General features: G+C 37.2%; 1 protein-coding gene across 3 annotated transcripts in view; it reads right to left on the bottom strand.

Moving 5' to 3' along the window:
- Positions 1-17,573, bottom strand: part of SUGCT (succinyl-CoA:glutarate-CoA transferase) — a 309,260-nt gene that overhangs the window by 39,198 nt on the left and 252,489 nt on the right. For all 3 annotated transcript variants that reach the window (XM_061374866.1, XM_061374868.1, XM_061374867.1), the window contains one exon: positions 9,462-9,525. In XM_061374866.1, coding sequence (XP_061230850.1) covers positions 9,462-9,525 — 64 coding nt within the window. The remainder of the gene's footprint in view (positions 1-9,461; positions 9,526-17,573) is intronic.

Below are 17,573 nucleotides of genomic sequence, written 5' to 3'. Positions count from 1 at the left end.
AGTACAGTAAAAAATTGTACTACCCAATCCTTTGAGAAAGAAAAAGCAATTGCCAAATGTAACTCAGCAAATTATAGGACAGGTTTCATCACAGTTTTACTCACACAGGTATCTAAATCTCACAATCAAAGCAATGCAGTTTAGGCAATGCAGCTTAATCTTTCAGTGCTAATCTTCTGATAGAACACTGTCAAATTGCTATGAGTTTATACAAGCTTGTATGTTTGTGTCATGAGCTGGGAATAGCAGACGTGTGCATGCAGTTGTGCTTTCAGTATATGCAAGCTGGACAACAGAAAATGGGCATTTGTACATGATGAGCTTTGAAATTTTGCTTGCTCCACATGTTTGTTCGCAAATTGTACTGCCTGTCTTCACAAATGGGCCTGATTTTATGCTCTCCATGATGTTTCTAAAAACAGCTTGCAAACAATATTAAAAAGCTTGTTCTAATATGCAAGCCTCTGCCTCATTTAATCTCTGCATCAAGTTCAAAACCCATGAGGAACACTCTACATACACACAAATCAATACATATTTTTTATTGGCCTGCCACAGGCACAATCTTAAATTTAAAGCAATGAACTGACACCCAATTTTAAAATACATGAAGCCATCAATCCCTTTTAATAGAACAATTATCTGCTTTTCATATAAGTAAACTGGTTTTACTTACTGCTATGCACAGTCTGCTTTCAGACAGCCAAAGAAATAGGGATGTGTCTTTTTAGGGAACTCTATCCTATACCTTAATAGATTCTGTGTCAGAAAGATTTTTCTAGTCAGGGCTTAAACAATGCTGTATGTTTTCACTAGACATTCACTTTTCATGAGCTAGTTCACATAGGTTCTGTCTTGGTTTAAACCTTTTGCACGGTGATAGGGTGGCCAGGATAGTTTTACTTTGGAAAAAAAAAAAAAAAGTTTCTGTTTAGCAAAACATTATTTTCAAGTTTGGATCAAATCTGGTGAATAATATCAGCCAAAAAAAAAAAATTGGAAAAACTCTTGGGAATTTCCCACCCTCCCAGAACCCCAAAAGAGCTCCAGAATAGCTGGCAAAATGGCAAGAGGTGGCAGCAATGCTTTATTTTTCACAGCCCAAATTATTAAGGCATCATTTAGAATATTCAAGACTCAAATCGAAATCACCATGCTTGTTTTGAAGTAGGACTTTTATGAAGGGAAGATCCGCTGGTGAATGTACCAATGCTAATAGAAGGCACAACTTTTAGAACAGGTCATTGGCTTCAAATTTACCGAACCGTGTGTTCACTGACCATATAAAACAATTCAGTGGGATAAGAAGCATCAAAAACATTACTCTCTTTTCTATTTAAATTAGGAAAAAAACCCAAACAACCCATATCTGAAGAAAAATAACGAAATACAGGCACTTAAATGGAAATATATAAATGGAAATAGTCATACTGACACTGTCCTTGAGTTAAATTGGTAAGCAAACTAGACATGAGTTTGAAATGCAGCATGACAGCTAAACAGGCCTATGTAAATTATACTGCATGGGCAGACACATATCTGTAAGTTAGGCAATACTGGTCTTTCTAAAAGAGATTTTGATGTAGCATGGGATTAATTTCAGTAGAAAGAGCTGGGGGATGCACAAGGAAGAGGAGCAAACATAACTGCAAGTTCACAGTGACTAAGAGAACGTAAATATGCCCTACTTCAGAAGTCACAGATAAAAAAGTTAAATACATGTAAATATCCTAACCCACAACAGGTACATTATATACTGTTGGGAGGCTTTTCATCAACTGAACAGTAAAGTTAACTGTATAAGCCTTACTTTGCCCCTTATTTTTACCCAATCCCTTCCTTCAATAAACTACAAAAAAAAAATAGAATCACATTTCATGTCCTGTCATTATTATAATTCAGAAAAAGCAAGCATGTTTATGCTCTGCAGTTCCTGTTGAATTCTATTATCTCAATTATTTGGATGAAGACGTGAGAAAGGTAACTTCATGGGCTTAAGGACTTGACTACAGTCAGCCAGGAGGTTTGTGATGCACTCTATCCAACTCTTAAGTTTTTCCTGCAAATATGCAGTACACAGACTGCAATAAAAAAGACACAACTAGAAAGCTGCTGCACTTTGCTAACACAAAGGAACTGAAAAGACATGGGCAAAATACCCTAGTCATCTAGATGTGACTTTGGTCATGCAAGTATTTTTCATGGGGAGAAAAAAAATGTAGTTAAAGCTTGTGAAAGACATGAAAAAAATACTGTTGCTCTATAAAACTAGGTAACATTGAATTACAATCATGTTTTTTGTTAACAATGAGCCTCATCAGGCAGTTGAAGAAAGAGGCATATATTTGGCAAATTTTCCATCTCTTGGGGACTTCTGAATAAGAAAATCTGTGAAAGAAGTACATCGGTGAAATTCTACAGCCAATGCCATAAGAAGGCAAACTGCATGATCTAATGGCCACTGCTGACCATGAAATTGTTCTGTCTAGGTTCACAGAAAGCAGCTTAAGTCCAATCATTCTTTCCAATTGCAGGGCTTGGGTCAAGACGACATGGCAGAAAGACAAATGAGGATTAGTATACTCAGTATCCTAGGGATTAAGTAACATTGTCTAAATGTTTAAACCACATTTTTACATTTAATGAAACCAAACTTTTTTAGCTGACAGTAGATTCCTTTTCTTATCCAGTAATTATTAAAGATCATAAAGATATACTTGCAATTTATGGGTGTTGAAGTAATTTGGCTGTTTTACAATGCACCCGAGGCATGCAGGATATCTTTACAATCACACACCCTGAACTGCGTGAGCACCTGGCAGTGCTTGTTACAGAGTGAGGGTTAAGAAAGTACTGTCTAAGTTACTGTTACTTATAAAGAAAGAAGTGGAAGGCATTTAAAAAGAAAAAGAAGAGAGTTTTAAACAAAAATAGTTTTAAACAGAGCTGAATTCCAGGACTGTCACTACTGATGGTAAATAAATGAGTTTGGCTGCTTCAATTTTCCTCACCCCTATTTAGCAGCAAGGTGATACTATTTAGTTTATAGTAGGTTATAGAAGAATAATTATTAATCAATGTTCAGCAGAACTTCAATGACCATGTTAGTTGACTTACAAAGTAGGAAATATCCCCACTTGTTTTATTTTCCTTCTTGATATGGCAGTCAGGTCCTGGAAAGAAACACGTGATGCAAGAAAAACAACTTTGGTTGCCACAACTTACAGAAAGGCAGAAAAACCTAGGACCTAGAGTCTGCTGAGAGGAGAGCTCAGCTCAGACACCATAAACAAGAGTCCTTGAGAGCCACTGCCTGAGTAACACAGTGCTGTTGGTCCCAGTTGGTACCAACACTCAGTTACTCTGAGCCTAATGGAAAAGACTTTCATTACTTCTTAATTTCCCAAAACAACTGAAGTCCCAGAGCTAGGAAAGAGACAGCTGGCTTTTCTTCCTTACAATGTTAAAAGTATCGAATGTGGCACTAAGGTCATTCCAGCAGGTACAGCAAATATTAAAATGTACAGTTGAGAAATACTCTGGAAACTTCTGACAGAGAAGCAAAACTATAAAAGGGTTTGCTGTTTGTTTTACTTCACAAGGAATCTTAAAGGATTCCAAATAAAAGTATTATTCATTAAAAACCTAGACTATCCTGTCCTACACAAAGCTGATGAAGTATTCCTTGCCATTCACGCCATGTCTTTTCTGCTTCTGCAATCAGTACAAATATGTTGTTTATATATTTATTAAGAGACTTCTAAAGTATTTTGAGGATAGCTAAGTGAGCTGTCATACATCATTTCTGCTCAGTTCCTGTAATGGCCCCGAATTCCTCAAAATTGAAATCAGCTCTGTGAATGTAAAAGACATAAACAGTCAGCCCTGATGACTAAAAAAGGCGAATGAGGTAACAGTAATGCCGGTGAAGCTGTTTGTCTCCAATGCACCATAAATAGTGAACTGAAATTAAAATTTCTCAATCAACACCAGTGATGCACATGCACGCACACACGCGCATGCACACGCATATGGGAACCCTGCCTGATGAGAAGCAGACAGGATCACAAGTTCAAGCAGAGATTCTTACCAAAAGAATAAAATTATTGGGATTTTTTATGTTGTTGTTGTTCCTGTATTGTGGGATACCCTCGCAGCAGGAAACGACGGACTGGAGTACAGACTTCCTTAATTTCCTGCAAACTTCCCCCCATGCCATATTTCTAGTCCTTCTGAAGCTTCCCACACTACACTTAACATTAAATGATCAAAAAAAAGATAGCGTGTATCACTAACAGCCATATCTGCTCCCTGTATTGTACTCTTCGAACACACTGATAACCCCACTGTTATTTCCACAGCTATAAACTGGTCTTCCCCATACGTGGAAAAAAGAAGTATAAACACATATATACATAACAAATAGGGATAAAGATCTAAAACAATATGTAAAAGATTTTCCAAGAACTTCCTTCCCTTAGAAATCAAAGTATTTTTTCAACTATTAACTAAGATCTAAAAAACTGCAAATGATTAGTAAGGTGAGACACACAGACTGATTTGTCCAAGGCTAGGCAAGAAATCTGTGGCACAGTAAGGAAGTCCTATTAGATTTCTTGCCTCTTCATCTTGTTCCTTAAAACCATTCTTGTAAGAGATTGATGGCAATTAGTCTCCACGGAACCACGACAACCATTTAATGAATCATACAACAGGAAAAGCCTATCTCTGAAAAAAATGTCTTTCCTGTTTCAGTAGCGTATTTGTAATGCAGTGACAGGAGAAGACCGGAAAAAGGGACATTTCTCCTGAGTGGGTTGATTAATTAACATAGATTGCCTGAATTCATTCCAAGAAATCTACGCCAAGGAGGAATCCTGCACTGCCTTGCCTAACTGAGCCTGGAGCAGTCCCCCAAACAGATTATCTCAAGAGTACAGGAGGAAATCACAAAGCCAGGTATGAAACAGGCCTTTGTGAGCCATAAAGACATCCTTGATGCAGATCATGGGCCAAAGGACAGAAACAGTGTTTATCAACTCAGGAAATGGGGATGAAGAGAATGTACAATATAAACATTATCAAAACTAAGAATAGTTGTTTTGTCTGGAAGAGGTGTTCTACATGATTTCCACAGTTATATTGTTTCCTGTTTGATGAGAGATGATTCCAAAGAATAGGCTGATATCCAAATCCCCACTCCGCTAAGGCTCAGAAGGGGTAGAAACAAGGTTTATTTCACAGAGGTTCCTGCTAGTTATTAGATTTATTATCTACAAAGGTTGGTTTGTTAGGGACAGCTGAATGCACTGTGTTTTATGCTTACAAAAAAAAAAATTAAATCATATTACAAACACCTTTTTGATTATAAAAAAAAAACCATCAGTAAAAAATTACCAACACTAGGTAATGAGGAAGTTGGGAATATTATTATTTGAGTTTCTTAAACCATATAAAATAGATTATAATGGAAAAAGCTTGGGCAAGATTGCATTGCATCCATTAGCTCTCCCTACATAATGTGTACGGGTTGCTATCCATTATGCTCTGCACTGCAACTCAGAATTACTTGGTGGCTCACAAAAACCCACATGCTACCGCTCTTCAGAAAAGTCCATTACTATCTGGCAAAGTAGTTCAAGACTAACCCAAACACTAAAGCTTCTTGAAATGTCCCTTCACTTAACTGTATTGTCTCTGTGCCATCCAGCATCATCTGCAATCTGGAACTCTGCAAAACTTCTCTTCCCTATCATTTTTTTTTCCCTCAAAAGTACTTTCTGTGCTATACACTTCCAATTTTATTAAACTATGTCATTTTTCCTCCAGATCTCTATGGAAAGGGCTAAGTACAACTGAGCTGAGCGAGGAGACACTGAGGTTAATCACAGAACAAAAACAATCCAAGTTGGAAAGGAAATCAGGAAGTCCCCAGTCCAAGCTCTTGCTCAAATCAGGATCAGGTCTGAGGTCAGACCGGGTTGCTCATGGCTTTATCTAGTTGTTTGTTGAAAACCTGAAGACCAGAGCCCGCTCAGCCTCTGTGGGCAACCTGCTCAACTGCCTGGCTGTCGTCATGATGAAAAAGACTTTCCCAATAACCAGTCTGAATCCCTTTTATCTCACTCTCCCATCATGCACTGCTGAAAACCCTGGCTCTCCACGTTGATAACCTCCCTGTAGGTGCAGGGGGGCTGCTGTCAGCCCCCCCTGAGGCTGCCTTTTCCCCAGGCTGTACCAGCCCCTGTCCCGCAGCCCCTCCAGTTGAGGTGCGTCAGCTCCTGATCATCTTTGGGGCCCTGCCCCAGCTAAAGATGATGAAGCTGACTTCAGACACAGATTCATCAGTACAACCCTGCAGTCACATGAACCAGACCTGTGTTGAATTGGTGCAGTACAGTGGCAGACCTTTTGGACTCAAGCATGGCTCTCCCAATGTGTTGCACCTTCTACATAGAATATGTCAAGTGTAAGCATAAGTATATGTATGAAACAAGTAAACTCCAGAATAACTATGTGACATAAATATACTGACTGGCATGGGTGAAACATCCTAGTGAAACCACCAGACTACTACAGAACCAGATTTTTCTTTAAAACAATCTTACAGTTTTTTATACAGTCACTCTTAGTCAGATGATCATCAGATGATCTCTGTTTTCACATCCATACTTAAGTTATCTTGCTAATTGTAATGGCAGCATATATATGCAAAGGCATTTTTCAATGAAGACTTGATATGGAAATACAAGGTCTATATCCTTCCTACCATCAATGTGCATTCTGAAGAGAAAAATTAATAGAAATATGGTTTTAATACTGTGACTTCTCCCACTCCAGTTCCACCAGTATCACGTGATGTGCTTATCAGCACACAACATATCTCAGGCTGGGAATTCTAAAAAAAGGCAAGGGTGAAAGCACTGACTAGGTGTGCAAATTACCAAATTCAACAACCATACCGAAAGATATTTAAGCAGAGTATGAGTCATCAAGTCTGAGATTAAAAATGTTGCTTACATTGAAGTCAATGGCAAAATCCCTCAGAATTTCAAGATGCAAGATCTACAAGTGAAAATTCAAGCACAGATTTGAATCCACTCTCAAAGTCCATGCCTGGAGAAGGACTACTGTAAACCAATGTTAGACATAGAGTGCAGCTACGATACTTGGAGCTGAAATCTGCCCACAGGGTCTCACTCAGTAAGTGTTTCTTACCGCACTCACAAATTTACTTGGCAGCACAAGTCTGACCTCTGTCAAGAGCCTCAAGTGTGATGACCAATTCAATTACTAAAAGACACATTAAAATCTGGCTTATTATGGTTAAGAAATAACATTCACCTATTTTTATTTTGGGACCAGAGTCTCCCCAGTCTCTTTATGGAGAGACATTTTTAGCCTATTCAGTTTCAACATTCACATTGATATCTTAATCTTGCTTAATAAGCAACCCTAAACCAGCAACTAAGAGCTTAGTAAAGATGTTTTCTACAAATATAATATATTCAAATATAATCATCTTTAATAAAAATAAAAAAAAAGTTGTTAAAATTTTAAGTAGTCATTGAGAAGCATCATTGACCACCACAATTCTAGGGTACTTCCACTACCTACCACCAACTCACTCATGTGCTTTAATTTTGGGACAGAGTAATGCGCTGCCTTTCCAGTGATATCAATAGGTCCATTCTACTCACATTGAATGAGTGTCCTTCACCCTTCCCTCCCCTGACTTTCCCCTCCTTATCCTCCCATGCCAGGAACGGAAGGAATTCTCCTTTTCCTGCTCAAATATCCAATAATCATTTCAGCCATCTGCTTCAATACAAGAAACTCTTAATAGAAGCCCAACTAAATGGCAAACCATTAGAGATTAAGATGATTTATTTTAGTTTAGTGCAGTGTCACTGGTTTAATAAATAAAAAATACCTAAGGATTTGGGAAATACTATGGCTTACCTATGTAAAAACTCACTTCTTGCCAATACATTCTATCGCTGCTGACAGACATTAGAACATTCCTTTCATCTCCTTCCTCTTCTTGCAGTTTAAGCTACCCCCTTAAGGAGTATTTGCTTTCTCTAAGATAGATTATACATTGTATGCAACAGGAAAACCTTACGCGCCTTCTCTACCATCTGCAAGGCTTTTCTGCCTACTTCTTTAAAAGGAATTAAATCAAAACCCTTATTAGTGTTTTCATTTTTGGATAAATAAACCAGAATTACGTTTCTGTTAGAATCTAAAAAAAAAAAAAAAAAAAAAAAAAAAAGAACCAGGATTGCTATTTCCAGATCTGTGTATTTAAATGCGAGAAGCTCTTCTGAATACAACCACCCAAACATCCAAGCCTAATGGGACCAAATGCGGAATGCAAACTGTGATAAAGAGCAAATACGAAGCATACACATACACAAAACACCCCCTCTATTCATGCAGAAAACATGATCTAACATGGGATTGATTTCTTTCAAATAGTTCTTTCTGCATCCCAGTGTGATTCCAGGATGTGCAAATTAAGATAAATTCTATGGGTCAAATTCTCCTTACCACTACATGTGCTCAAGTCAACTGAAATTGATGAGAACTGGATGCTGTGTCAGAGGGTGCAATTGGCACAGAAAATCACAGTGTAAGGAGAAGATGTTATAAAAATAAAAATGATACAGTCCTTTGATTTGAATGAAGGAGGAAACAATTCTCAAAGTGGCTTGGAGAGAAAAAAGCACAGAGAAGCAGAAAAAGTTGACCCAGGAGCTAGTAGATTGTCAGATAAGGCTCAGTTGTCAGAACAGAGCCAACTGTGAGGATCTGTATGAGAATATGTGGCTCCGGATGAACCTAACCTCATTCCATAAGTAACTCTAATGGAAGCAAAGCTACACCAGCTCCAACTCCTGATCCACTTAGAATTTAAAAGAAGAGAGACTAGTTCATTACTTCTATACTCTTTGAAATTCCAAAATAGCTATTTAAGACTTCATCATTACAGAGCTTCACGTTTAATCTCATTAAACGAAAGAGTGTGATAAAACTTTCAGTATGAACTTCCCTCTTCTTTGGTTTTGGGGGTTTCTTTTTTTACAAAAGAAATGTCCCTAAAAGAAGCCTGTGTAACTTGCAAAAGCAACCTAAATCAAAAACAGATTCACAGATTTGTGTAGATGATTTAGCAGTAATATTTCTAGCAGTGGGAGTTTGCAAATATTATCAAATCCATGTTCACGTTTTATGACGATTGACCGATGAAAACCAGAAGCTATTTTGACACACATTTTAACCCATTTTGCTGCTACCAGTATGAATATGAGCACAAATGTCTTCCTGGTTGAACTTCTGTTCATTTGAGTGAAATGTGAAGATGTGTCATGTCCTCAGCTAAGTTCCAGAACTACTCAGAATGTCACGCAGCATTTTCATTTCAAGCTCCATTTAGAAAAAAGGATTAAACACCTAACCTGGAACAGCTATCCTCCCAGCTGTTGGATGATTCATTTCCATCACAAGTCCATTGTGCAGCACCTAGAAAAAAAAAAAAACAACAAAGCATGTATGTAATACATACATAATATAAATAATATAATCAGTTCCTAAACTCGAGAGGAAAAAAAGATAAATATTACCATGCTCTTTCACAGAGTATCTGAAAACACAGGGACCTACAACTCAAGAAATTTGCTTAATTTGTAAAATGAAAGCCCTGATGTTTGACACTACTTTATATTTTTGCATCTAAATAAATGCTTCAATAAGACTTTATAGGTCTAACATATCTCTAAGCTCTTGCAGCCAACTACAAGTATAAAAAACTGAGCTGCAAGTGTGTCATGGTTTCAACCACCAACAAACAACTTGCACCAACATGAAATGGGAATTAAAACCATCACCCACTTTCATTTTTACCTGCAATATGTATACATAACTTATACTCTGTAGTGTTGGTTTGCTTTTTTTTCCCCACTTTTATTCAGTTAGTTTTGAGACCTTGATGGATCACACTATGAAAAGTTAAAATCATAGGACAGAATCATAGAATAGTCAGGGTTGGAAAGGACCTTAAGATCATCTAGTTCCAACCCCTGCCATGGGCAGGGACACCTCAGCCTAGACCATGTCACCCAAGGCTCTGTCCAACCTGGCCTTGAACACTGCCAGAGATGGAGCATTCACAACCTCTCTAGGCAGCCCATTGCAGTGCCTCACCACCCTAACAGGAAAGAATTTCCTCCTTATATCCAATCTAAACTTCCCCTGTTTAAGTTTTAACCCGTTACCCCTTGTCCTATCCCTTCAACCCCTATTGTCAACCCAAGTTTACTTAGTTCTTACAAATGTTTAGGAAAGCTGACATAATTTTGATGTTATTTCTGTTCTTTCAAGTGGGTACGTCACGCTTCAGCCCCATGTATATCTGTATAGGATGACTATCACTATTTCCAGCTTTCTTTTATTCACTTCAACCAGGAAACAATGTATGACACCAAAATTCTCAAGTAACACAGAAAATTTTAAATAGCAAACTCACTGCTACTGTTAATACAGTGCTGCATCCAAAGCCAGTAAGTAATCTTTATGATTTCCTTACCTTTTACTCTGCCACTCTGTTATCTCAATCACATAATCAGAATTCTTAAAAGTTATTTTGTTATTGAAGTATCCTCTACAAATAAAAAGCCTCCCATTAACCAAATCTTTTTCTATCCAATGTAACAAGTCTAGAGTGCCCTGCCAAATGTAGCAGCTACAGAAAATGAAAGATGGGCAAAGACTGTTAAGTGATCACATAATACATCTACCTATTTACCTTGCACTGTGAACACTAGCAACCTTGATTATAAATGACAGGTTTTGGTCTAATTATTCTTGAAAATTTCTAGCTAGTAAGATGATAATTTTCTTATGTAGCCATGAAAATATTCGCTATTTGTATTCTTAGAAATTTTTCTCCTAGTACATTACACCTCAATACCTTTATTTGTATTCAATATATTTATTCTTGTCTTTTCCCCAACTGGGCACAGAAAACCAATCACTAGCATCTTTATAACATTCTTTTGCATCCTGGAAGATTGTAATCACATCCTCCCTCAGTCTGCTCTTTTCTAGACTAAACAAAACTAATTCCTTTAACCATTCTTTCCAGGTCAAATTTTGTGAACTTTTTATCTGTGTAGAATAGCATGCTTAAGAAATTCCCATTCCTGAGCAGGTGGTGTCAAAGGTCAGGTCAGCTTTATCTTAGCTTGTGGGGTGAGTCTATTTAGTAGCTGACATTTGGAAAGCTAGATATTTCCGATAATAGATGCTGATGGAAGAATGTCTGTTCACTGGTCTAACTGTTTGGTGCCCTACCAAATCAATTCTATTTCTCCTTTGGAAGGTTAATGCCAATTTTGGTAGACATTCAAGTCAGGCATCCAGAATTTTCTTCCAAATGACAGAATTGGAAAATATAATGGCTTGGTTTAGTTCATATTTAGAATCTTTCCAGTTATGCCCTTAATCAAACAGTAATGAAAGTTTGCCTCCTTTCTCTGTAAGCTTAAGTTACATGGGTTTTCTTTACGCATTTAATATATTTCTGTGACCTGAATTCAAGAAAACACACTTATTTGAACTTAAAATCAACAGAATACTCGGGTGCATAAGCAGTTCTTTCGATGGCAAATTAAAGCCTGTACCTTAAACTAGCACCATTTGGTTAAAGAAAAACATACAGGCTCTCTAGCAGCTACTCAAGGCTTCACAAAAGGAAGGCAGACTTGGATTACTTTTAAAAGATCTCCTTCTGTCAGAACCAAATTCCATGTCCCTAAGAAAAACCTGCAGTATCTTCGAGACCTAACTTCTATTCCATTTTAAAATAGCTTCTTAAGATGCAGTCAAGCTTCCTTTCCATTCACTGTAAGTACAGGCTTGACTTTCCCTCTCAGATCAATAATTTTCTCAAAACCACTGTAATGTCATTACTCTTATTACTTTTATTTTTCACAGTTATTAAGCCTATATTGGCATATTCAAGTCTACCCTCTTTTTTTGAAGAAAACAACCCCCAAGAAATTAATCGGGCCAAAGACTGTTTCTTTTCCCAACACCAGCAACACTTTATAAGAACTGTGCAATTTCCTGTTCCATGTGTTCTACTATTAGGATTCCCTAAAAGAAAATGAAAAAACAACATCACTAACTCCTCCTCATTTACATTCTAAAAGCTATGAAAGAAACATGTGAGAATACTGCACCAGAGCCTTTGGGAGAATGCAATGTTTGTGTCCATTATCATCAAAGACATGGAAAGTCTGAAGACAAAGTAAGAGACAGAATTTGGAGGACTTCTCCATTGCCTTATGCCACTGAAATACTCACAATCCTCCTCATGTGGTAGAGTCCTCTATCCCCTTTGCATTCACCTTTGCTCAGCATAAGAAACTGATGCATCAAGAGGATCATGTAAGAGATGACAGACATCAGTAGATGCTCATTTTATTTTCCATATGGCTTATGTTCCAGGTTAGAAATCCTTTGTTACTTTATTACCTGTCACCATTTGAGATTTTATGAATGAAAGTAATACCTTGGTGGCATTTTACACTGATTATAATGAGATTGCTGTAAAAGAATCAGGACAGTCTTCTGTCCTTCAGTAATAATCTTTTCATGTCATTTCATTTTATTGCAAATATAATCACATTGTACATTAAAGAAGGAGCCTTTCATCTGTTCCCTGGTTAATGAAAAGAAAACCTGATGTCACTATTTTGCAATCTTATCAAAACAAAAGCACTAGCAGTGCCTTGCTGTTATTTGTGACACTCAGCTTACACAGGATTTTGTTTTACCTGTTCATACTTGTTTTTGTCTTTCCTCCTGACACTTAGAACTGTAAAGGAAAAGACTCTTCTATTGGCAAGAAAAAAAAAGGACACATCATGAAACAGTAAAAACATCTCTGCATTGTACAGAAGGCAGTAAAAGATAAGTTTGCTCTGATTTGTGCCATCTGTTCTGATTCCTGTGCTTTTGTTACTAATCTTTTCTTAAAAAGTTTGTGTTTTCTTGCACACTGAATTTGAAATAGTATATGGATATTATATACACAATGTAGGATATATGTAATTCTCTATCATTAGCTGCGACAGTTCTGCTTTGGGATTACGTATTGTGTATGCAGACAGTATCAAAATTGCCTATGTTACAAAAAGAAAACATTATTTGGTGATGGATAAAACCCACAGAACTCACTGTATTTCAAATCTATCTAGCCAGTATAGGTTAGTACATTACTTTATTCAAACTACAGTTCATATAATTGTCTTCTAACCTCAGAGAATAAAAGAATTTAATTAAAAAATTACTTCAATATTGTTTTCCCAATGCTATATGCAAGGAAGTCCACAAAGAATCTTAAACCAAAGATCTTAACATTTTATTTGTGTAATCCAAACCAAGGTCAATTTAATATATTTCATCATATATATTCTCAGCTGTTTCATCATTTCCTCTTCACTTGTCATGAGAAAAACTATGGTGGATACTTATATCACCTGCTATGAAACTCGTGGTACTTCAGCTATAAAAACTTCAATGATTAATTTTGCTCTTTTCCCCTAATGTTGTTAATAACTGCAAGTTAAAAAGTGCTTACAGTTTTTTTTAACAGGCAGAGTTAAAATCCCTCGGCCATCTGCTTTCACAAGGAGGATCAAATATTAACTCTAGTTACTTGTTGACTTCTTGTATTCTCACCTTGTTCAAAACAATTATTCACCCAACACTACTACTCTGCATGTTCGGTTCAATATTGTAGTTCTTCTTTCAGTATTTGAGCCTCTTTCAAGTCTGACTTAAAAGCTAAGTGAAATGTAAGGAAAAATAAAGAGAATAAACTTCAGAAGAAACTTAATTATTACATGAAAATGCAATATGGCTGCAGAAACACTTTTAAATTTGATCTTCTTGATATTACTTGCAAGGCTGAAAATTAAGATTCAAGCAGGGGCTTTATCTTTGACCACTTGGGACTTAAGACTCATTCTTTACAAGATCATATGGGTCATACAGTTAGTGGTACAAAACAATTTTTCGGCTTTTGCAGATCCTTCAAGGAAAAAGGTGAAACTCAATTTTCTATGGCTATACTGTTCCTTAAGGTAGTATGCCATTATTAAGATTTCTTATTAACATGTGTGGTAGCTTTCTTTGGGACTTACACGTGAGTACCTACTTCTCTATCTAAAAACAGCTAGAAAAATTATCACCATGAGGATGTGGCTTCAGGATAATTTAAATAGATCTGTTTTTTCTTGGACACTCCATAACTTGTAAGAATATCTGATGCTTGATGACACGTTCCTTAATTGATAAATCCAACAATAAATATACAATCGGGTTCTCGCACTAACAAGATTATATAGCAAAGTAAGAAAAGTTGTGAAACATGACCATGAATATTATTAATAACAAGCATTTTCCTTTCACCTCTCAAAAATGAACGGCTTTCTCAGACGCTAAGGAAGCAAAATATGTTATTGTATTCTTGCTGCAGCAGCACAAATGGCAGGTAGGAGAATCAGAGGTACTGTCTCTGCCTTTTTTCCATGTGGATAATAGGGTGTAAAATTCTGCAATTATTTTAAGGTTCATTTCAACTTTAATGCAACCCATCATGCACATAAGCAACCACTCATGACAATGCATTTTCTTTTTGAACTTCCAGCAAGGTTTCAAATCCATTCTAGGCACTACCTAAGGTACAATCAGCTTCCAAATCCCTATCAAAGGAGATGCTGGAATCAGATCACATCAAGCATGTTGCCAGGGCTCTCCTCCCCGAGTTTAAAAAGTTCTATTTAATGCAGAGCTATGCATTCGAAATACACATTTGTACAGATATCACTCTCTCATGTTTTCATCTATAGTTTAGTGAAAAGGATTTTCAGGGCCACAAAGGAAATGATGTAACATTTTCTTCATACTTTTGTAGCCACAAGATAGCGGGCTGTTGGTAACTGTAATGACTACTCGTGCCTCCAAACCACAAGAAAATAATCATACTGTTTTTCCTCTACATGCTGAACACAGAGCTAGGGTCATAATCACCCCCTAAAGAAGTAACAGTGCATGTTGTGAACACAATGCCATATTGATATCTCATCCCACATCCTAAAAGTACCGCTTTCCAAATGAAAAGAGGTTAACTTATTTGAAATTTGAAAAGGATGTTAGATGCATCCCTGCCTGATGCCTGGATCTACTTGGTCTCATATTTCTGGAATGATGGTTCACAGCAGAATGTTTTGGATATAAATATGCTTCCCCTTCTCCCCTCTCCTTGTTTTCCTATGCAGTAGTGCCACTGTTTTCAAGTCCTGTTGCCAATGAAAGTGGTCTTTAACAACTAATAACTTTATTACTCTTCTTTCCATACACAGCTTCTACCATACAGGGGTCACCTGAATAAAGTAATGCCCTCTCTCTACAAGATAAGCCATATAAGTATTTTACCAGGGAATAACATCTAGCTTCACTTTACCTGCATCTACCTCTCATATTTGAAGAATCTCACCATTTCATGCTGGAACGTCACATGATTTAAATGAAAGTAAGAGCCTTGTGGGACATGATCTACTGTGAGGTGTCCCTGCCCATGGCAGGGGGTTAGAACTGGATGAGTTTTAAGGTCCTTTCCAACCCAAACCATTCTATGATTCTTTAAAAATTCTAGAATGAGTGAAATCTGGTTGTCTGTTGGTTTTTTGGTTTTGTTTTGTTTCTGGTTGCTTGTTAGTTTACCTCTTTACTCCCAGTCCCTTATTTTGCTTATGTTGTAGTCCCTTACATCTTCAGCTCCACAGCTGTGATACTAAATGAATACAACAAAATAAAACCACAGTTCAGTGGAATGTCCTTTTTCTCCATTCCTGCTTTCTGCTAGCCCCATGTCTCACAGATTGTTTGCCCTGGGAAACTCTTATTTGTGGGTGCAAGGTGACGGCCTTCTTACGCCACAGATTCACAGCTTTTTACACACATGCTGTATAAAAAATTACTCTTTATTGACATCCCTAGGGATGGGGTTTTGATGCCTGAAGCATATATATTTGGTTCAAAACAAATCCTGATCCATTTAACTATATTCAAATACTTCTTCCTTTTCTACTTGGCCGTTGTGTTTTGTTCTACTACAGAGCACTACAACTAGATTCCATGTCGATTGTGCTTAATTTCCTTCCCTTTCAGTTAGTATCTTTTACCTCAAGACTTTTTACATTCTGTGGTCTAATATTGGTTCTATAAACTAACTATTGGTTCTTCAATACTGAATTTAAATTTTACGGTAGCCATGACTTTAACCCCAAAGTCTTGCTCTGATAAAAGACTTCAGAGTATCTTACCTGCATTCCTCTAGTCACTTCAGTCAAAAATTGCCATTCTATTTGCATGCTCTAGAACTAAATGTTTCAAAAAAGGCAGTCATTCAGGGTGATGAGAAATTGCTTCCTGTGTGCTCTATCCACTGTGACATTTGACCAGCTGAAGGTAGTTGAAGTCACCCATTATTACTACCTCATTAGGCTTAGTTGATTCCTTGATCTCCTCCAATGATTTGGACTCAATATCCGTTTCCTGATCAGAAGGCTCAACAGTCCTAATACTGTTCCCCCAGCTCCATGACCTAATCAGTCCTTCCTGCTCAGTTTATAGCCATGTATTAAGCTCTCCTATTGATTTTTGCCATTCCAACATTCTTCGGTAATGGCTACTATGTCAAGATCCTCCTTCTTTGCCAAGAATTTCAAGTCATCTATTTTTTCTCTTGCACGTCTCATGTTGGTATACAGATACCTATAGGTTTTGTATGCATTTGGGGAAGCAGGGAGCTGGCCACGTCACTTTTTATTTAACTCTTAAGTTTGACACTATATTAGCTTTCCAGAGTTTCTCAGTTGTCCTTCCTTCAGTTTTGCTGTACATTTCATTCTTGTCCCTAACACCTTTTGTATGGCTGACGTCACTAGCAGATGTCTTTAGAAGGTATGAGCCCTCATTTATCAGCTTTTCCTCAACTCCTGTATGAGTAACCATACTCATTAATTTCCTACACCAGCAATACACTTTTACTATGGTTTTGGACAACCCCTTCCACAGAGGTTCTTCCTCCTGTGAAGCTCTGTGTAAGCATCCCAACGGTAATCCTACTTCTTGTCATCCATTAACTGAAATACCAAAGATCTTAAATTATGACACCTGCACATTAGAACAAAAGTAGTCTAAAAGTGAGCATAAAAACAGTGAAACGTCACCAGGCTTCCTGGATAAGTTTCAAGGATTCTTTTAGTGATTCACAATACTGGTAAAGAATATAGTCACCATAGTGAGCTCCTCTCAGGCATCCTATGACATTCTCTTATTCAAGTTCTGGCCTCACCCTCTTCCTCCCTGAGCATCTACTCAGCAAACCGTGTCTGTGGCCAACATGAACCAGGCAATTAATGTTTTTATTAATTCAATTTCCTAAATCATCTTACAAATTCATTAATGGAAGATATGATGCTTATACTCAGAGTAGT

Source organism: Neopsephotus bourkii, unplaced genomic scaffold, assembly GCF_033783945.1.
Source record: "Neopsephotus bourkii isolate Nb327-2 ecotype Australia unplaced genomic scaffold, CSIRO-AGI_Nbou_v1 NB_1655, whole genome shotgun sequence".
NCBI lineage: Eukaryota > Metazoa > Chordata > Aves > Psittaciformes > Psittacidae > Neopsephotus > Neopsephotus bourkii.
Note: the sequence above shows the minus strand (reverse complement) of the source record. Positions and strands in the feature narration are given on the sequence as shown.